The sequence below is a fragment of the Piliocolobus tephrosceles genome, chromosome 1 (genome assembly GCF_002776525.5).
Source record: "Piliocolobus tephrosceles isolate RC106 chromosome 1, ASM277652v3, whole genome shotgun sequence".
Classification (NCBI taxonomy): domain Eukaryota; kingdom Metazoa; phylum Chordata; class Mammalia; order Primates; family Cercopithecidae; genus Piliocolobus; species Piliocolobus tephrosceles.
This window is the reverse complement of record NC_045434.1, coordinates 188630913-188653342: the sequence shown is the minus strand read 5'-3', so window position 1 is coordinate 188653342 and position 22430 is coordinate 188630913. Positions and strand designations below refer to the sequence as shown.

At 43.8% G+C, this 22430-nt stretch overlaps 1 protein-coding gene across 1 annotated transcript in view; it reads right to left on the bottom strand.

Moving 5' to 3' along the window:
- Positions 1–22430, bottom strand: part of CSMD2 (CUB and Sushi multiple domains 2) — a 655333-nt gene that overhangs the window by 511386 nt on the left and 121517 nt on the right. The window contains exon 3 of the mRNA XM_023232269.1: positions 14118–14230. Within this exon, the coding sequence (XP_023088037.1) occupies positions 14118–14230 (113 nt within the window). The remainder of the gene's footprint in view (positions 1–14117; positions 14231–22430) is intronic.

Below are 22430 nucleotides of genomic sequence, written 5' to 3'. Positions count from 1 at the left end.
CTTTGCTGCCACATTTGGTAGAATATTATTCAAGTCCGTTGTTTCTCTTCCCATTTTACGTGATTTTTACTGTGCAGAACTTTTACATTTGAATATGGTCTGATCACTAATCTTTTCCTTTTGTTAGATTCTTTAAAGTACAAAGCTTGACACTGCTCCCTATTATAGTGGAATATTTAATTTGGATCGAAGAGTTGCAACTATGTGAAATTATTGTATTCCTTTTTGTAGGCTGAAGTCAAACTGTCTGGGTTCAAACCCACACTTTACCTCTTACTAGCTGTGTGACCTCAAGCAAGTTACTTAACCTTTCAGTGCCTCATCTGTAAAATGGAGATAATAATAGTGCCTACCTCAAAGGACTGCTTAAGAATTAAACGTTAAAATGTAAGGCACTTAGAAGAGTGCCTGGCACCTGGTAAGAGCCCCAGCAATGCTAGCTTTCATTATCATCCTGACAATCTTCATCAGCCAAAGCATTTGCTATGTCTCCCTGCCCTGACTCCTCTGCATAATTTTGAAGTATGATCTCTAGGGCTCCATCCACATCACTCACAACTGGAGACCCCAGCACTTGAACATTCCTCTATTCAGCAGGACTCTTCAGGTGAGCTTGTTCAATCAGTTACAGTCACATCGTGAATGTCAGCAGAACAGACAGAAATATCACAAACATTGTGTAAGCAATTGTGAAGGCTAAGCTGCTCCATGTAGAGAGCATTCCTTCTGTTCCAGCAGTGTAAATGTCCATCCATAAAAGCAATGTGGGGACTGAGCCCTGGGCTTGGTCTCCCCTTGTCCTGGCACCATCCTCAGTGCTGGTGAAGGTTCAGAAACATTCTATGCTGGACAGTGGTCCCTGTTTTGCCTCCTGTGACTGGTTTCCTTCCCCCCAGTCTGCCCCTGCCCTCCCCAATATCTCTAAAGCATAAATCTCACTGTGCCACTTACCTGCCTAAGACCCTTCAGTGATTGTCCCCTTCTTGTGAGTGAAGTCCAAACTCCTTCCTGTGGCCTCCTAGGTCCTGCGTGAGCTGTTCCCTGTCCCTCAAGCCAGTTCAGCTCCTGCCACTCCCCTGCCCTCATACTCTACAACTGCCCTTCTTGCAGTTGCTCAAATGCCTCTGCTCTTTCTTCTGGTCTTTGATTCCATTCATTCACCAAATATTTACTGAGTACTTAACATATGACAGGACCTGTCCTAGGAGCGGAGGATTCAGCAAAGAACAACAGCAATGCAAAACAATACAAAGCCCCTGACCCCAGGAAGCTCACATTCTGGCAGAGAAGGACAATAAGCAAACCAACAATCATAGCGTATGTCAGGAGGTGATAGGGAGTGATGGGTAACAGGGTCTGTGTTACACAGTGTGGTCAGAAAAGGCCTCTCAATAAGAAGACACATGAGCACAGAGCTGAATGGAGCCAGGGAGAGGGCTTTGGGGCCACCAGATACAGGCAAGGGGAACAGAATGCATGGAGACCCTGAAGCTCAAATGTGCTTCACTTGCCCTAACCCTCCACTTCCCAAGACTAGCTCCTGGTCAAGTAATTCATTACCAACCCAGTCTCTTTTACTCCACAAATATAGCTGGATAAAGGTCTTGAGGGAAAACAGGAAGCAGAGAGCTGGAAGGAAGGATGACACAGCTGGGAAGCAAAGCCACTGTCCACGAGACGGGTCTCAGGCAGCGACAACGCCCCGAGCAAGGCCAAGGCTGGGGACCACAGGCCCAGGGAGATGCCCCAGCACCATGTTGCTGGCCCACCCAACTCTCCCAGACCCCTCCTTCTGTCCGGTAGGGATAGGTGAGTGGGGCAGGCCTGGAGAACTGTGCGGGGCTTATTTTCAGAGGGAACATAGTGGAGAGAGTGTGGGCTTTGGAACCAGACTGATTTTTAAACTGTGCATGACCCTTAGGTCCTGGTTCACCTCAGGCAAGGTAATTCACCTCTCTAGGCCTCAACTTCCTTATCTGTAAAATGGGGATCCTAAGGCCTTGCTCATGAGGTGGTGATGTGTCGCTTGTCTATAAAGGTCTGCTTGCATCGCTGAGCAGGTCGAAGGTGCTCGACAAGTGTCAGTTCCTTTGTTTTCTTCATCTCATAGGCCCTGAGCTATGGACCCTACAGCTTGTATGAGGATAAAGGACTATGAAACAACTCCTATCATGCAATGGCATCCACAGGGGAAAGACAGGGATGCCATCTGTCCACCGCCAAATCTCCAAATCAGAATCTCCTACCTAATGGGGTACCTACTTTTCTCTCCTGCTGTTAAAATGAAATGTCAGTGGGTTCAACTCTCAATTATTCACATTAATGAAGGAAAAGGTAGAAAGAATAATCCCAAACAGTGGTTAATCACTCGCGAGTTATTCATTAATGGCAAGAAGTGGGACTGTAATATCCAATTTGACACTTCTGTTTGGAAGCGTTCTCTCCCCACTGATGCTGGGCTCATGGGTTGGGAAGTAAGTCACCCCAAGGAAGAGGTGGCAGAAAGACATGTATCCCCTAAACCTCTAGGGCTGGGGTCAGTGGAAGAAGCTCCAATAGGGTCACCTGACCCAAGGGCACAGGAAGGAGACAGATATACGTGTCCAGCTACAGTCCCTACCAGAGCAACAGTTAAAGGACAGCCCTCTCCCCTTCTATCCACACGGGAGAAATCACATCCAGGTCCCCACTCAGTGGTTCTTCGGTACCAAGGGGTCCATCCTGGGAGGGGCTGGGAATGGGCTGCCAGTGGTCCTGAGCTAGCCATGTCTGGGGGTCTCTGGGCCCTCCTGCCTTGAGCACGGTTATGGGAGGCAGGGTCAAGCCTGGGGCACCCTGCTGCTTCCCATGAAAAGGGCATTTATCAGCTAAAGACCTGTGCTAATAAGTGTTAAATAGAGTTCAATGCAGAAAATTGAGAAGTAATGAGACTTGGAGCCGAGAGAATAAATTAACAGGTGATCACATGGTTAAGAGCCTCCACCTGAATGCTGAAAAGGAGGAGTCCTGACCATCGGAGAGCTCTGGGTCAGAGAAGAGGTCAGAATGATAAGTACATCTCAACTGAGGCTAAGGGGTGGTTAGGAGCAATTAAGCAGTTACCATATTTCATCGGTTCTTGGATGCAAGCTTTTCCATATTTTAATATCTCTGAAATTGGGATGTGTCTTATAGTCAATGACATGTCACACTTTAATTGGCAGCATTTTTTTCTTTCTTAATGGTACATCAACTAAAGCTGGATCTTACGACTGGGGGCATCTTAGAGTCAATGAAATATGGTATCAGACGCCTTGAGCCTAAATCTCTTTCCTTGTCTGGGCCTTTCATATGGGGCAAGACAATCATTTATCCATTCACTTGTTTAATCGATATTTGTTGAGCACCTACTATGTGTCTGACCCTGGGCTAGGCACAACTGTGAAGAGTGATCGTAATAGCTTACACGTCCACTTACTGTTTATTCTATGCCAGGCACTATTAGGAGCACTTGATGTGTTGTCCCATTTCTTCCCTACAACAATCCCACTGAGTAGGGTTTATTATTCTTATTGTCCTCCTACGATGAGAGGTCAGAGGAGGTTAAGTGACTTGCTCAAAGTCACATGCTGGCTACTACCTGGACGAGTCTTCCTTCAGACCCTGAGCTCTGACTTCAGTGCTCTATTGAGTGTTCCTCCTACCCAGAAGCACACACCAGAGTAGAGAAGGTAAACAAGGAACAGGAAATACACGAGTGATGCACGTGATAGAAGGAGAAGTGCAGGGAGCCGAGAGATAACAGAATAGGGCTGTTGTGCACAGAGGCAGCCTCTTGGATTTAGTTTAGGCAGAGGACAGAAGAGAAGAATTGGGTGGTAGTGGTGAGGTGGTTCAGGAGAGGGGACTCAGTGTGTTTGAAAGATAAGTGGGAAGACAGAGTATGGTGCATCTGAGAACTGGACGGGGGTGGAAGTAGGCCTGATGCTGGAGGTTTTGATGGCCAGGCAAGGAGTCTGTACTCCATCATGGAAGCAATTAAATGGTTGGGTTTTTTGTTTGTTTGGTTGGTTGGTTGGTTGGTTTGGTTGGTTTGTTTGAGACAGAATCTTGTTCTGTTGCCCAGGCTGGAGTGCAGCGACGCAATCACGGCTCACTCCAGCCTCAACCCCCTGGGCTCTAGTGATCCTCCTGCCTCAGCTTCCTGAACAGGTAGGGCTATGAGTGCATGCCACCATGACTAGCTAATTTTCTTTTTAATATTTTGTAGAGATGGAATCTTGCTATGTTGCCCAGGCTGGTCTCAAACTACTGTCCTCAAATGATCCTCTGGCCTTGGCCTCCCAAAGTGCTAGGATTACAGGTGTAAGCCACCACACTGGAAAGATTTAAAGGGCTAAACCCTTTAACCCAATTAAAGGGTTTCAAGTGAAAGCTCTCTCAGATCTTTGCTCCCAAGCATCCAATGAATCTCTGAATCTTTTGTTGGATAGTGAATGACCGCAGACTCCCAAGAGGAGGGTTCTGGAGAAAAGCTGCAGAACCTTCAAGTTGTTCAAGTTGAGTACTGTGAAAGTATGCCCAGGCAGAGGGGTGATGAGGATTAAAATCCAGCCTATATGCCATCCACTGAGCCATATGCTTACAGGGTAGTGTCTTCTCAGAGTAGCCACTTGTGTTAATTCGCACAAAAGCCCTATATAGACTAGCAGGGATCCAGGTCAGGAGATGCAAGCAAGAGCTACCATTGCAGGGCTCCTACTGTGTGGCAGGCTCTGGACTGAGGTATCATGGTGGCAGAGAAAACAAAAAAATAAGTGATCGTTCTTGCCCTTGGAGACCCACAAGATTTGACCAAAGGTTTTGTCAGGGGAACGAATTTTTTTTTACCGCCATAAAACCCACCATGTCTTGTTATATTAGCTTCCTTTTACTGAGTACCTACTATGTGCCAAATGTCACCCTAGGTTCTTTCTAGACCTTGTCACTCATGCTCACAGTCATCTTGAAATGGAGAGAAAATTTAGGAGGAGTCTGAGAGGTGTAGTTCCTTATCTAAGGGCATACAGTGGGGATGTGGCGGAGCTCAAACTTGATCTCCAGAGACCTAACCAGGCATGAGAGCAATTTTCTCCATGTTGTAGAGGAATTGGTTGTTACTGAATTGCAACTCTGTGCCAGGCACTTTTCATGCACCAACTCCTTTAATCCTCATTATAACCTATTAAAGTGGGCATTATAGTGTCTGTTTTGCAAAAAAATTATTTCAGGGAGGATGGGAGACTTGCCCAAGGTCTCACAGCCAGCCTGAGGGAAAGCCAGGGTTTGGATCCACATTTCCTGTCTCCTGGGCTTATGCCCTTACTTCTCTCCCAACATTTTTAGGTTTCAGAGCTCCTTGAACGTAGGGGCCACTTCTTATTCATTCTTGTATCCTCAAAGACTACTTTGGGATTGATAACATAGCAGGCGTTCAGTAAATATTTGTTGAATGAATGAAGAATGAATGAATGAGGACAGAGAAGTGAAGCAGAGGTACACTGTATCTGCAAGCAGGCAGCTGCCTGAGAATGCTCCTTCCTCCTCATCACTGTTTCTTCTGACACCCTGACAGGAAGAGGGTCAGGGCACTAGAGTTTGGCATAATATCATCTTAAAGCTATGTTAATACTCTTCCCCAAAGGGGTAAAATATTACTATGCATGATGAACTATTTGTGGGATTATTGAGGACGTGATATGAAAATCATCCTGATTCTCCACTTATTGAGAAGTGCTGCCCAATTTGTCTCAAATGTCACATCTCTATGTATTAATTTGCTACTCCACAGTACTGATTAAAATGAATGTTCTCCAACTCCCAAGGCAGAGCCATCGGAAATGGAACAGGTTCACTCAGGAAGCACACATCATCCCTCCTGAGTGGGGGAAAAGGACATCTATGACCTCCCTCCCTGAAGGAGGCATTGGCCTGCTATTCTGCTGTTCTGGCCTAGAGTGGCTTAAATGCTGCAGATTGTATATTCAATGTATGTCTATCTATATATATATGTGATCAAATGGCTTCCATTAGCCCAATTTTGAGATGCCTGCATAATGTCCCAGAATTGGGGAACATTCTTTTGGAATGAGGAAATTGTCTGAGAGGCTGAGGCCGAGAGAGAAAATCAGCAGGTCTAATGACAGGAAAAAATAAAACCAGGAAAGGTCCATTTCTCCCATGCACTTGGTTCCAATTCCATCTCTGAACCCCAATTTATCTGTGTGCACAGTGGCATGATCATCTCCAACCCTACTCCCACCTCCAAACATCACAGAAGCACATTTTGTTCTGAAGCTTGCTCCTAACCTGCTTTTCCTGGTACAGCAAAACAGGCAGCTCCGGCTCCATCTGTCCATTCCTCACAGATGAGTCTGTCTGACCCTGTTGCAACACGCTGTGGTCCTTATGCAGAGATGATATTACTGATCTTCCACTGGTAGCAAAAGCATACCAGGGTTTTTGTTTTTTTCTTCCAGAAGTGACACTAAGTGGAGCATTTCTTCTTTCCCCCTGCTCCCCTTTGGGAGGGGAGATAGACTAGGGAGAGAGCACAAATTGTGACAATGAAAATGAAGCTGGGATGAAAGTCAAGGACTGCACACAACAGGTGCCCAATAAATATTAGCTCAATGAATGAAGAAATCTCTACCATCAACTTAATGTGTGAGGTCAACCTCCCTGGGCTCAGTTTTTTTAGGTGAACAAGGGGATTGGGGTAGCCACAGGGCATCTGTGAACTCCCTGTGAATCTTATGGAAAAGAGTCGTATTTGTGTGAATATGTGTACATGCACATGTGTGTCAAATCCATGACCTCAAAAGCCTAGGGCCTACTTGACTTGTTACTAGGACCCTTAGCTCTAAAACCAACATCTCTGATACAAAGAGAAGAGGCCATGAACAGACTAAGTTCCTGGCTTGGCCTCATTAGCTCCCATCTACCAGGTGACAAAGCCTGAGACTTCATCCCTATCCAATGGACACAGGCTCAAGCAGTGCTGGAGGCTCATGAATATGAAGAACATTCTGCTTCTTCCCTCCAAAAGCCACGGTCTAGCTGTAAAACTAGACACACCACGAACGGCTGGATTAAGAATTCTGTGCAAACTCTGGAGCCAGGGTACTGGGGTGGGGCTTGGATTGTGAGCTATGAAGTTGACATATTCCTTCCATCCCTGAAATAATCCCAGTCAACTAAGGTTAGGATGAGAGTGACTTAATTAATTAGCTGACATTTATCAAGCGCTGACAATCTGCCAGGTTCCATACTGAGCACATCTTGTGACTTGTGCATTCTCTTCCTTAATCCTCACAACAGCTCTATGAAGTAAGTATTATTCTTATCCTGATTTTACAGGCACAGAGGCTGGAGCTCAATGAAATGACACAACTTGCCCAAGGTCACCCAGCAAGTGAATGGCAAGATAGGATTTGATTCCAGGTGTCTGAATTCAGAACCTGAGATCTTAATTCTTGTACTATGCCACCTCTCCCCTTATGGTTACCAAGGAGTCCACAAAAATAATAGAAAATAAGGGTACGTCATCTTTCTAAGATTCTTTATAGAGATAATTAGTGGAACAGAAGAGGTATGATTTTTAAGGAAGCCTATAGTTTGATACTGAGATGCCCAGATCACAGTTAGACTTCACTAAACAAAGAAATACCTGTTTTGAGAGCCAGAGTATTAAGTAGATCTAATAGACTGAGTCCTAACACTCAGAGATGGGCTCTCCTTCACAAAAGTGTCAGAGTGCACAAGATCCATGCTGCTACAATGCAGAGGCGCGACCAGGATTAAGCACCAAAAACCTGCAGCGACTCTTCCCTAATTGGCATTTCTGATCTGTCCATCATGCTCGCTTACCTGGTGATCAGTCTGGAACAGTCAGAAACAATCCCATGCAAGAGTTGGGAGCTGTGTGTGAGGAAGGTGGGAAGTCTGGGGCTAGGGTGAGAAAAAATGTCCAAATGGCAGGAAGACTGGAAACATCAGATAGAGACACACTGGTGGTAAAGTGGGGAAGACGCAGGCTTCCGTGAACTCAGACAGAGTGACACATGGCGAGCATCAGACAGCCAAAGACAGAAAGGGAGTCACAGAAACCAAGACCAACACAACTGGGTTCCAGGAAGATTTAAAAATAAACAGTAAAGGCCAGGTGCAGCGGCTCACGCCTGTAATCCCAGCACTTTGGGAGGCTGAGGCGGGCGGATCATGAGGTCAGGAGATCGAGACCATCCTGGCTAACACAGTGAAACCCCATCTCTACTAAAAATATGAAAAATTAGCCAGCTGTGGTGGTGGGCTCCTGTGGTCCCAGCTGCTCAGGAGGCTGAGGCAGGAGAATGGCATGAACCCAGGAGGCAGAGCTTGCAGTGAGCCGAGATCACGCCACTGCACTCCAGCCTGGGCAACAGAGCGAGACTCGGTCTCAAAAATAAATAAATAAATAAACAGTAAAATAAAACGAAAAGAATAAGGTGAGCCTTTAAATGAACATTTATCTAATCTTCACACAGAAAAAGCCTTTCCAAGCATGGCACCAAAAGTAGAGAGCATAAAAGAAAAATTAAAAAAATTAAAATGTAAAATGAGCGGCATAAAAATGAAAACTGATGCACCTCAAAAGGAAACCCATCACATTAATATCCTTAATATGCAAAAAGCACTTGCAAAGAAGATAAGAAAAATTCTAACACCCCCATGGCAGAGACCAAGAGAGAGGATTTATACAATTATCAATACATGGCCAGTAAGTGATGACAGGTGCTTCACCTTACCTATAATCAATCAAAGAGATGCAAATTATCACAACAAACGGGATGTCATTTTCTAGCCATTTTAATCCATGAAACTGACTTAAAACTCACCAACATGTAACCCTGGCAAGGTGGGAGGAATGGGCTCAGGCCTGCTTGTGCACTGTTGGTAGAAGTATATGTTCGTATAACCTTTCTAAAGACACGATGGAATTATGTATCAAATGGAAAATCTACATACTCTTTGATCCAGCAATTGTACTTCCAAGAATTTATTCTAAGAAGATAATTAGATGAGGGCTTAAATTCTATGTACGAGGATGTTCTTCACCTAAATATCCACAGAAGATGACTGGTTAGATAACTATGGTATATGCAAACCACAATGGCTCTCTCAGTGATGTTCATTAGAAAGACAAATCAGGGCTACTTTTATTAACACAGAAAAACGCTGGCCTCATTAACCAGATTACAGAATTGCACAGATAGCATAATCCCAAGTGCCCATGGATCCACACCTGTGTGCATATGTGTGTGCAGAGGGATGTCTAAATGTATATTCATTGGAATGGCAGAACTGAGGCTAGACCTGGGCAGACAGCCCTACCTGGGCAGAGCAGGACGTGGGCAGACCTGGGAGTCAGCAGGAGGAGGAAGAGGAGGAGGTGAGTGGGGTGAGGGCTCCTGGGGCCTATTTTTAGACTCCATGCTGAAAATGGGATTGTCAGATCTAGCAACTGAAAATGCAGGATGCTCAGTTATATTTAAATTTCAGGCCCAGTGTGGTGGCTCACGCTTGTAATCACAGCACTTTGGGAGGTCGAGGCAGGCAGATCACTCCAGCTCAGGAATTCGAGACCAGCCTGGGAAACATGGTGAAACTCTGTCTTTACCAAAAATACAAATAAATTGGCTGGTTGTGGTGGCGCATGCCTGTAGTCCCAGCTACTTTGGGGGCTGAGGCAGGAGGCTGAACCCAGGAGGTCATGGCTGCAGTGAGCCGAGATCGTGCCACTGGACTGAAGCCTGGGGGACAAAGTGAGGCCCTATCTCAAAAGAAAAAAAAAACCATAAAATAAGTATATTTGGGGTATGCTTACACTAAACATTATTCCCATTTCAAAAATCTGAATAATTTACAATTCAAATTAACTGAGTGCCCTGTATTTTATCTGGTGACCCTAGCTGAGAAGCTCAGGAACACATCTCTTGTTGCCTCCATGGATGACCCACGCCAGCCTGGAAGTTCCCACATCCTCCCCTGCCTCTGGCTTAGCTCCAGTTTACCTGCCCGTGAAATGGAATCACTAGCCTCTGCCTTACTCAAAGAGTTTTGCAGAAAAGCCATGTTAAAATTCCTGGCCATCAAGCCCTAAACTGCACACAAAACCTCCCTGAGGCCCAGCATGTACTTCTGTAAGATGGATAGCAACGTCTGTCCACAGGGTTGTGGTGGGGGATTAAATGAGATAATGTATGTAAAGTGCCTGGCATACAGTCAGTGCTTAATACAGGTTGATCCCCTTCCCTCCCGTCCAGCTGCTGCAGCCCATGCTCTTGCCCCCAGGGATTACAAACCAAGCACCTTCTGTCATCTCAGGGTTTGACTACCGGCCTTTTTGATCTTTTCCTTGCAGCGGCAGCAGCCGTGGGCTGACACTCATCACCTGACTTCACCTTTCTCCAAAATCCCTAGCAGCAGTTCAGTTCCTTATCTACACTTTTCACATTCCGGATGAGGGTGGAGGAGGATCAAACTCATTTTGATAGCAGACATTCGGGGATGTCAGCCAAGGGGAGCTACCAAGAGCAGCGCCCTGATGCCATTTTGAAACGGACACAACAACATGATGAATAGAAAATATAAGGAAACCATCCTGACTTGGGGCAGTCTAGGCTGGAAGTGGGGGCCTCTCCTTTGAAGCCTGTCTGTCATTCTCCCTGCTTGCCACCCAGCACAAACGTCCAAGGGGACTCTGCAATGGAGGAAGGGGGCTGAGCCCCTTCCCTGAGAGCCAAATCTTCACAAATTCCTTTTGACTATTGAATCTCCCCTCCTCCACTCCACAATGAGGCTCAGAGAGCTTAAAAATCTGCCCAAGGTCACCCAGTGAGTCAGGTACGGGTTCAACATGATTCAGTTGCCTGTTGAATAAGCTCAGAGATAAAGAGACCCCAGGGCATATATCAGATGAGTATGCTCACAGCGGGGGCTGCCCCTACTCATGCCTCCCACCTTCCATCCTTGTCCGTCCACTTTGGGTGCGCCAGAAATGAGTGCAACTCACATTTGTCCAAATGCATGGATTGCCACATAGCCCAGTCCCAAGTCAAATTAATGAGCTTCAGTGATAGCCACAGCCTTGGCTTATGGGTGTTTGACTCCTTTCTTAGCACAGACACCTGTGACCCACTTTACCATGCAGTACAAAACAGCCAGCCACACATCCTGCAAAGTCTGCAGAAACCCTGCAACAGGTGACTGCATAGAGACTCGCTCGGCTACAGCAATTTGTTAGCATTGGTCTAACATTTGCAGGGCCCTTGCCTACAAGGCTTTATTTTCTTAGCGCCTATGACTTAGAGACCTGACATCATCATGTGGCTGAGGTGAAACAGGCTGTTCCTTCTGCCCTGTGAGTCTTGCTGTGGAATGTTGAGCATTCTCATGCCTGGATGGCCTCACCTGTGCCAGGCAGGTGAGAGGAGGGATCCACTGGCCTCTAATTTATCCCTAATGTTTTGCAATCTCTTAAGAATCACAGGCCTGTTTATGAATCTGATGGAAGCTCCAGCTCAGCTCTGTCCAGCAGAATTTTCTGCAATGATGGAAATGTTCTGTGTCTGGGTATCTGGGCTGTTCGACATGGTAGACAAGCCACATGTGGTTACTGAACATTTGACACAAGGCTAGTGTGACTAAGAAACTGAATTTTAAATTCTATTCAATTTTAGTTAATTTAAATGTAAATAGCCATATGTGGCTAATGGCTACTGTATTGGACAATACAGCTTTAGACCGGGGTAAGCAAATTTTTTTCTGTAAAGGGTCAAAAATTAAGTATCTCATTGGCTTTGCATAGGGTCTCTGTCACAATAGCTCAACTCTGCAGTTGTAGTGCATGAAAACAGCCACCAAACACATGTCAACAAATGGGCATGGCTGTGTTCCAATAAAACTTTATTTACAAAAACAAGCTGCTGGCTAGAGTCAGCCAAGGCGATCTGAGTTTTCTAATGCCTGCTGTATATTCTCCTTAGAAAAAGATACACCCACCCTCAGAACTTTTGTCTCTAATGTCATGGAGTTTACAAACCTCTCGTTGCCCAACTACAGACCCTGCTCATGATTTCCAGGCTACAGTGTCTGTTTTCACAGGACTCTGAATGTGCCCTCAGATCTGCTCTGCTTAATAAGAAGTGCTTGTGCCCCTAACAGGGCAGTGTGTTCAGGGACACCTTTTTCCTCAAGCTTGAGGGAAGCCAGGGCCTCAAAGATCGACCAGGACTGAGAAATGAGGGCACCATGAGAATCTAGGGCCCAGCCAGGTCTCCCATGTGTCAGTCACTCCCAGCATCTCTGATGGCACCTCTTCTAGTGTCCCTGACCCAGTCTCCCTTTCCCTGGCCCTGGGCCCCAAATATAGTCAATGTCCCCCAGGCCAACCTAAAGTGGAAGGAGCTAATGGCCAGAGAGACTTAAGGAAGCTTCTGAAGAGGCCTCTCTTTGTGAGGAGCTTGTTGCTCAAACTTGGAGAAAATTATTTTGGATTCAGGGTCAGGGTGAAGGCACAAATAGGATGACAAAAATCACAGGCTTGATATTAGGAGGAACTTTTTTTTTTTTTTCTTGAAACATAGTCTCGCTCTGTCACCCAGGATGGAGTGCAGTGGGGTGATATCCATCTCCCAGGTTCAAGAGGTTTTCGTGCCTCAACCTCCCAAGTAGCTGGGATTACAGGTGTGCACCACCATGCCCGGCTAATTTTTGTATTTTCAGTAGAGATGGGATTTTGTCATGTTGCCCAGGATGGTCTCGAACTCCTGGCCTCAAGTGATTCACTCGCCTCGTCCTCCCAAAGTGCTGGGATTACAAGTGTTAGCCACCACAGCCAGCTGAGATCTGATCATTTTTTAAAAAGAAATTAGGCTATTTCAGGAATCCTCACTTTAAGGACAGGTCAGTCTTTGTCAGGAGCCCTCAGTTAAGGTGAAACAGAGTTATGTCAGAAGCCCTCAGCAAAAGGCAGGTGGAATTTTCTCAGGAGCCTTCTCAGCAACCTTTAGTTAAAAATAATTGAGGCCTTCCCAGGAGCCCCCAGTTGCTCAGGTTAAAGCATCAAACTATCTCCCCTATACCCTTGCCACCAGGGGTGGTTTTTTGCTAAGGAGGCAGAACTTGTCCTCGTTATGCATTACACCCCTGGCCAAGACAGGGAGTATCTGTTTCTATATTGCTATAGCTTCATTCGAGAAAGCATCGCTTACTCTTTAAGTATCTTAAACAAAGGCAAAGGCAAAAAAAAAAAAGCTTTTGGATATCTGGCATGCTTTACTAGGGTATTATGTCATTACTGTTATTAATTATCATTAATAGTCTTAAAATACGCCTATTAATGATCTTAACACAAAATAACAGTGCAGGTCTTAGCCAAGAGCGGCATAATTACCTATTAATGAGATGTAAATTTCCCAGGGAAATGACAGAGATCTAGAAGTACCACCTTCTGAACATAATAAAGTTAATAATAATAATAGTGTATAATCTGAAGATATTAGTGTTAATTTGAATTCTAACACCATATTTAAACAGACTGAGAGAAGTACAAATTATTTGCATAGCGTGAACCAAAAGCCCCTAATCCATGCTATTAAGGAAAAATCGATTGTTCTTCTCTGAATGATATAAAACTGACTCTTGGCAGTCACTGAATGGTGTTTTCAGCTGCTTATTTTATTTCTTTTACTTAGGGTTTATATGTTCTTACTTTCAAAAACAACCTGAGGTACCTTATACAATGAAGCCCAATACAAAACAGAAGTAAGAAAATAAAAACACAACAAAACCCAGTTAAAGGGGACAGAGAATTAGATGTTAGCAGGCCCTCAGGATAAACTACTGCACACAAGTTTTGATATCCATTCCCAGTTTCCCGGGAACCAAGAGGGACAATTTAAGTAACTGAGTTACTGGTTAGTAACCAGCCTTGTTAGGACAGGTGCAAGCTCTGGGTCTGAAGAATACTTCCCTGCATCTGTGAGTGATGCAGTCCTGCTTGTGGCTATTAGGACATCACATCTCAGGCTCCTGTGGCCGATGAGGGAGGCACCTACCTTCATAGGTGGCATGGAAGCCTTGGGCACTGACTGCATAGTCACTGATGAGGCGCAGAGAGAGGGTGGTGGCTGCACTAACAATGGTGGCTGGCAGCTGAAAGCCTGTGAGCCTGAAAGACAAAGAAGTGGATTAGGGAGAATGACCCCCTTGGGAAACTACACATCCATGAAGCATTTATTGAGTGCCTGCTGGATACACAGTGCTGATCTAGGCACATAGAGGGTATTCAAAGACAAAGTGATTCTCAGCAGAGGTGATGAAAACTAGCAGGTTTCTGCCCCAGAAACATGAGGAAGTGACTCCCCCAAAGCCATGGTCTAATCCCCCACCTGGAGGCTTGCCTGCCTCCTTTATGTTTCCTCTTTTCTCCTTTTCTGATTTCTTTTCCTGTCTCCTCTCTTTCTGGCTGAGGGCCTGTGAGGCTCTGGGTATAATTCCCCATGAGTTCACAACTAACAATTGCCAGTAGACAATATTTATTCACATAGTAAGGGAAATAGAGCCAACTCTAAGTAGAAGAATGAGGATGCTTCTTATCATAGACTTTATTCTTTCAAAGGAATGTCTACTGCTTTTATAGAAATAAGTGCCTATTAGTTTTTAAAGAAAGCAAAAAATAAGAAACCAACACAATCTGGAAATAATTATTCCTGACAGTTGACATACAAAGAGATGGTGGGATCAATAGACGGAATCATATTCAATGAAATAATTTCATACAAATGGGATCAAACTGTGCGTGCTATTAAAATTAAAATGTTTAAACTTTCTTTCTGGAACTTAACTGAATAAAAGGAAACAGGTGTGAAGCTAAAGGAATTGTTGAACCTGAAATAATATACTTTTAGCACAAGATGATCATTTTTAAAGATTCCTCTAAGAGAAAAAGATACCACTGAACACTTGGGAATACATTTAGGAAAGACCTTGTCCACCACTGGGCGTCCATGCATGGTGACCTTCACAGGGACCCGATTGTGCACACAGGTCGTAGTGAGGTGGCCAGTCTCCTATATACCTTTGTCCTTAACTCCCTCTAAGCCTCAGCCTACCTTACCACACCCAGGTAGGAATCTAGGAGGAATTTCAAGGTTTAACTTTGTGCCCATTTTCAGGTAATTTGAAATATCCGTGGTTCTCCTGGATGCTGCTGTATACCTCCCACTGCTATACAATATCTTGATGCCCAGGATACCCACCGAAGGGCATGAGTATTGGGTTCAGACGAGTTAAATCAGATATTTGTAAACAGACACTGTGAAAACCCTTATGCTAGATGAAGCCCTTGCCCTTCCCACCATCCTAACCTTGTGGGATTCATGTTAACTCAGAATAGACTCAAGAAAAAGCAAAGAAAAAATGATCAAATTATGCAGCAGGTAACCAAATAGTTTCAAGGGCATCTTCTCTTCAAATATAAACACATCCAGCAAAAGATCCCTACCTCACCCCATATTCATATACTCTCTCTCATAAAAAAATGTATACATAAAACAATGAAATCATACATATTATAAGGAAACAAACTTTGTTTAATCATCTTATACTGGGGAAAGGCCTTCTAAGCAAGACATGTAGAGGACTCTCTTTGCACCTACTTGCCTGTCAATCTTCCATAGGAGCTGTCCATGGCACGGATTTCTGACAGGTACTCCACCTGCCCACTAGCCACAGAGCTGGGTAAATGACCAATCACGACATACTATCCCTCATTTTTATTGACTGGTTCAGGGTATGGGGAAGAGGGAAGAGACCATATCACCCAAGCAGAGTCATTCTGAGTCCTTCTATGGGATATAATATACAGACTCTGAAAGGTTTTTATTTTTGGACCTTAAACTACCACAATATAAGCTTGAGACTCCCAGCAGCCTTTTAATCATCACACAGAGACTACCTGCTTTAGAGAAAATGATATCGCCAGATAGATATAAATAAAACTAAGCAGTGGCAAGAGAAGAGAAACAGAACCCTGATGATGTATTTTTCAGATCCTTAATCCACGCAGTGTGATCTATCTCTTCAATGCCCAGTTACATAGGCCAACATTCTTTCTTTCTTTTTTTCTTAAACTAGCTTGACTTGGTTTTCTATCTCTTGAAATTGAGTACTAATGGATACAACATGAAACCCCAGAGGCCTTAAAGGAAAATACTGATTAATAACTACATGAAAATTAAAAGCATGTATATGTGACAAAAAACTGTAAAAGGTAATGGGAAAAGTGCAAACTGAAGGGTTATGAATATGTGACGGGAGGAGGATTCATATTTACAACCTAGAAAAAGTACTTACAAATCAGTAAGAAAATGGAAAAGAGCTAGGAGGAAAAGAGCAAAAGGTACAATACAAATGAACGATCCACCTAATTAATATAAAAATGTGAAAACTGAAACCCCAAGACTCATTTTTCACCTATCTAGAGTTGGCAAAGGCTAAGGAAAACAGATCCTGCGCTTAACAGCAGGATAATAAGGAAATACTACAAATTATACACACACATTTGACACATTAAATGAAATGGGCACAAACTTAAGAAGCCCAAACTACCATAAGTTTCCCAATATGAAATAGATCATTTGAATAGACCTATAACTATTCAGGAAATTGATTTTAAAACTCCCAAAAAAGAATATCTAGGCCTAGATGATTTCACTAGAGAATTCTACCAAACATGTAAAGAAGAATGAACACCAATTCTACTCTAATCTCTTCTAGAAAAGAAGAACGAACATTTCCAAACTCATATTATGAGACCAGTATTACCCTGATGCCAAGCCAAAGACAGTACAAATAAAGAAAAATGAAGATCAATATTTCACATGAATACAAACACAAAAACCTTAACAAAATATTGGCAAGGAGAATTCAGCAATATATAAAAATATTTATAAACTATAACCAAGTGGGGTTGATTCTAAAGAGGCAAGGCTAGTTCAACATTTGAAAAATCAATCAGTGTGATCTACCATATTAACAGGCTAAAGGCAGAAAAATCACATGACCACATCAACTGACGCAGAAAAAGTATTTGACACATTTCAACACACATTTGCAATTAAACGAAAAGAAAAATTCAGAAACCTACAAATAGAGCGTTAGTTTCTGAACTTGATAAAGAACATCTACAAACAACACAACACAAAACAAAACAAAACAAAAAAACAGTAGCTGACATCACACTTCATGGTGAAAGACTGAATGCTTTTCCCTTAAGATTGAGAACAAGGCAAGGATTCAACAACTCAGTTAGAAAATCAGCAAAGACATGGAAGAGACATTTCACCAAACAAGATATATGTATGGCAAATAAGCACATGAAAAGATGTTCAACATCACTAGCCTTTAAAGAAATACAGGTTAAGACCATGAAGAAATATTACTACATACTCACTGGAACAGCTAAAATAAAACACTGTAGTCACAATATTCAATGCTGGTGATGATACAGGAAACCTGGATTCCTCATGCAATGCTGGTAGAAATGCAAAAACATGCAGTGACTCTGGAAAATAGTTTGGCAGTTTCTTTAAGAAAAAAAAAAAAAACCACATACACTAACTATACAACTCAGCAATTTACTCCAGAGAAACGGAAACTGATATCCATTATGCAAAAAAATCTATGCATAATTGTTCATAGCAGCTTTATTCCTAATAGCCCAGACTGGAAACAACCAAAATGTCCTACAATAATAGGTGAATGACTAAACAAACTGGGGTATATCCATACCATAGAATACTACTCAGCAATAAAAAGGAATGGACTATGAATACATGTAGCAACTTGGGTGGACCTCAAGGTCATTAAGCCAAGTAGGAAAAAAAAAAGCTAATCTCAAAAGATCACATGCCATATCATTCACTTTATATAACATTCTAGAGATGATGAAATTAAAGAGATGGAAAACAGATTAGTGCTTGCCAGAGATTTGGGATCATAAGAGGAAGGGAAATGGGTATGACCATAAAGAGGTAGTATGAGGGAGATCTTTGGGTGATGGAATCATTCTGTGTCTTGATTGCAGTGATGGTTATGGGAATCTGCATGTGATAAAATGACATAGAAGTATACACACACATTGCACCAATGGCAGTTTCCTGGTTTTGAGAGTGTGCTATAGTTATATAAGATGTAACTATTTGGAGGAAACTGGGAGAAGGGTACATGGAACCTCTCCTGTGAATCTATTATTATTTCAAAATAAAAAGTTTTATGAATGCAAATCTACCATATTGACTTCTGATTAGCCCCAGTCTTGAGAATGCCTCCTGATTCCTATTTTATTTACTGTTCCTAGCATAAGAACATGTCAATCTTGATGTTATCATATAAATTATAGGCTATGACACATACAGTCCCCTTGCCTGTTCTGGAGGCTGCTTTTCATTTCCTTGCTGGACACATACACCCTTTCCCTATGGTCCATAAGCCCTGGCTCTGGGGAGTAAGATTGCAGAGATCTATCTGCCTTGTGGCTAACCAAGACCATGCTTCTCTCTGTGAATTTCCCCAATAAAACACCCTTTACCAACAAAAAAAAATGTTAATTTAATTTAAAATTTTAAAAAATTGTATCTATCGCTCATATTATATTGCTATTGGACAGTACCCCAGTCCTCCATTAGACCAGACATACAGTCAGTCTCCCTGGATTGGGCTTTGAGCTTTGTCTTTTCCAGGTCCCTCACTCCAGCCGCCTCTTGTCCACTCCAGCCTGTATTGCACCCTCCCTGCCCCCACCAGCAGCATTTGACTGTAGCCTTGCTGACTACCAGTACCAGAACTCGGCCCACAGGGTCCCCGTTAGCCTATTCCTTGGCTTCCTGTTGACTTGCCCATGCACCAGTTGCCCTTTCCCTCTTCTGAAATATTCATATATTCAGTGACAGACTGACATCATCCCATTGGATCCTAAGGATTAAAATAGTAAATTGTCCCCAGTGAGGCCAGACTTATATCTGGCTCCCCAGGCCCCATCCTAGCAAGCTCTGGTTGCCTCTATCTCCGAGTGGGCCCAATTCACAGCAGGTGCAACTTGTCTCTCACCCATGTCTACCAGAATTATGCCCTTGGGTGCCCTTCCCAGACACTCAGCCTAGGGACCATCCTTTCCTTCAATTACACAGAGCCTCATGGAGGAATCTCAAGCCTCCCCAAGGCTTCTCATAGGAAGTCCTCTCTGAGAATGGCATTCCCCTCACTAAGCAGAAATGGTTGATTTTTATTCCCCCAACTTAGTTCCAGGATATTTTTGCATTGCTATTAAAAATTCCTAGACCCTAGTTTCTTGGTACTATATTGATGCAAGCTGTGAATAGCTAATGTACACTGTCAACAAACAATTACAGTTTTATCACTTACAATATATGGAATTGCAGCTTGCTAGGCATTTTCTCTAATCAGATATTTACCACTGCTCTGCTCTTTCCCAGGATTGGTAGATAAATTCTAGCAGGGAGGATTCCTCAAAGGCGCTGGCTAAGGCTGGGGGAGGGGATGGGAAATTGAATCTCCCCAGCTAGATACCTGGATCATCACTCCCCCACCCACTCATCTTTGAGATCTATTTTAGACACGCGGATGACCCCGCAGTTAGGAGGAGCTATGGTGTTGCGTGATGGAATGAGCAAATAAAACTTTCAGACTTTCCCATCTTTTATTTGACAAGATTAAATACCATATTGAAAGGAGTGAGGTATCCTTTAATAGTGAAATCCAGACTTAGTAAAGAAATGTAGTAAAATGATGGCAAGGCAGGTGAGAGGCCCCTGTTGCTATTAGTTATCCTCTCTGCAGACTCTAAAACGCACAGAGAACAGCATTTTGCAAACAGGTGGCATAGCCAAACATGTAAAACAATACTCATCTTCTGCTTTACATCAGCCTTATTGTCTTCCCATTTTCTCCAGTGCCTTTTCTTTGTTTTTGCCTTCCTGCCAAAAGTAACCCAGAGTCTTGAAAACAGTATGGCCAGGACCACATATACTCCTCATTTCTCAGCTCAGAATCTATCCACAGCCTCCCACTGTTCTTAGGATTAAAGTCAGAATCCCTTACGAGGTTCACGAAGCCTGCATGGCTTGGCCGTGATAGATTCTCTGCTCTGTCTCCTGCCTGGCTCCAGCCCCCCAGTCTTCTTTGGTCAAGGCCATGCCAAGGGCAAAGGAAGTGGTCAGCCCAAAGTACAGGCAATAAGGGCATGAATTTCCTGTTGGGAATTTGAAATCAATAATAAAATGGACTTTAAAAGTTCACTTCTTATTACCATGCATCCATGTTCTAAATAATGTCAGTGATTAAATACTCTTCCCCACTTTTCTCCCGCTGCCTTCCTTCGTACACCTCTGGTTTCAGTTCCTTCAATTTACCATGCCCCATCTTCAGGGTCTTTGCACACACTGTCTCCTATTTAAAACACTTTCTAACTCTTGGGATTTGTCTAATTAGCTCTTTCTCACCATTCAAATCTTATCACGAGTGTCTCAACATTACTTCTAGAAAGGTGCATTCCTGACATCCCAGACCAGCCTATGCTGCATGCTCAGAGGTCCCAGTGGAAGTCACTGGTACAGTTCACCTTGTATTTCCAGTTTTCCTTCTAGACATGGAGTGGAACAGCACCTCCCATCCCTGCTGAGGTCAGGCCTGGCCAAGACACCGGCTTGGCCAGGGAGATGTAGGTAGCAGTGAAGGTTTCTGTTGCCAGGAGGGAGGCTTGAACAGCCTGTGTACCTTGTGCTGAATTCCCTTCCCCTTATCTAAGGTCAGTGATCCTTGGCCTCTGTCAGTCACGGTCTCTGAGCAACTCCCCTAAGCAGAGAGCCCCTGCAAACCTTTTTTGAATCTGCAGCATGAGCAAGAAATAAACTTTTGGTGAGTTAAGCCATTTCAATTCGAGTGTTGTTTGCTACCACCATATTTTCAATTGTAGGTTTTGTTATTACCACTCAGGTATGGTGAGGCCAACAGATCAGAAGACATTGCCGCTGAAAAGATAACACACGGTTTCCTAGAGGAAGGGGCATACTACGCCAAGCAGAGCCACAAGCAGGTGGGAAGCTCCAGGGTCAGTGACAAGGCAGAAGGAGCCCGGGAAAACGTGGGCAAGAGCCTTTATTGTGGTTTTCCCAAGAAGGAATGGGCCAGATCAGGTAAGCAGCTGAGCAGGTTTAGGATTGCCTAGTTTAAATAATTTCAGAGGGTTCCAGGGTATGTGCACCACCCTTAGTTGTCTGATTTCTGGCCCTGGGTAACTAGGGCAGGGGGATAGTAGATAAACAATGAGATCTCAATAAAGGAGGTAGAGGCTAGGCACGGTGACTCACACCTGTAATCCCAGCACTTTGGGAGGCCAAGGTGGGAGGATCACTTCAGCTCAGGAGTTCCAGATCAGCCTAAGCAACATAGTGAAACTCCATCTCTACAAAGAATTATAAAAAAAAAAAAAAAATTGTCTGAATGTGTTGATTACTCAGCTAAACTTGTGGTCCCAGCTACTCAGGGGGCTGAAGTGGTCCCAGCTATTCAGGAGGCTGTAGTGGGAGGATCACTTGAGCCTAGGAGTTCGAGGCTGCAGTGACCCATGATCACACCACTGTGCTCCAGTCTGGGCAAAAAAGTGAGATCCTGACTCAAAAAAATAGAAAAATTAAACTGAAATTAAAAAAAAATAATAAAAGACTTAGTTGTGCTCTACCCAATTGGGATAATCAGTTTGCATACGAAAGGTACACTTTGGGAAGAACTGTTTGCTATTTTAGGTCAACAAAGTCCCAAGATGTCTAAGTACCAGAAAATACAGACAATTTAAAAACATGATTAGGGCTGAGACGGGCGGATCACGAGGTCAGGAGATCGAGACCATCCTGGCTAACACGGTGAAACCCCGTCTCTACTAAAAACTACAAAAAACTAGCCGGGCGAGGTGGTGGTGCCTGTAGTCCCAGCTACTGGGAGGCTGAGGCAGGAGAATGGCGTGAATCCGGGAGGCGGAGCTTGCAGTGAGCTGAGATCCGGCCACAGCACTCCAGCCTGGGTGACAGAGCGAGACTCCGTCTCAGGGGAAAAAAAAAAAAAAAAAAAAAAAAACATGATTAGTACACAGAGTGTAACCTGACCTATCCTGACTGATATCCCTTGTCTTTTCTTTACTAGCACTAACCATAATTCCTAATTAGATGTTTATTGGAGTAAATAGTTTTCATTAAGGTCTCCCTGACTAGATGAAAGCACCACAAGAGCCATGGCTGAGTTTGTGTTGCTCACTTTGCATGTGTGTTTCTAAATGAATGGATGAATGAATGAGT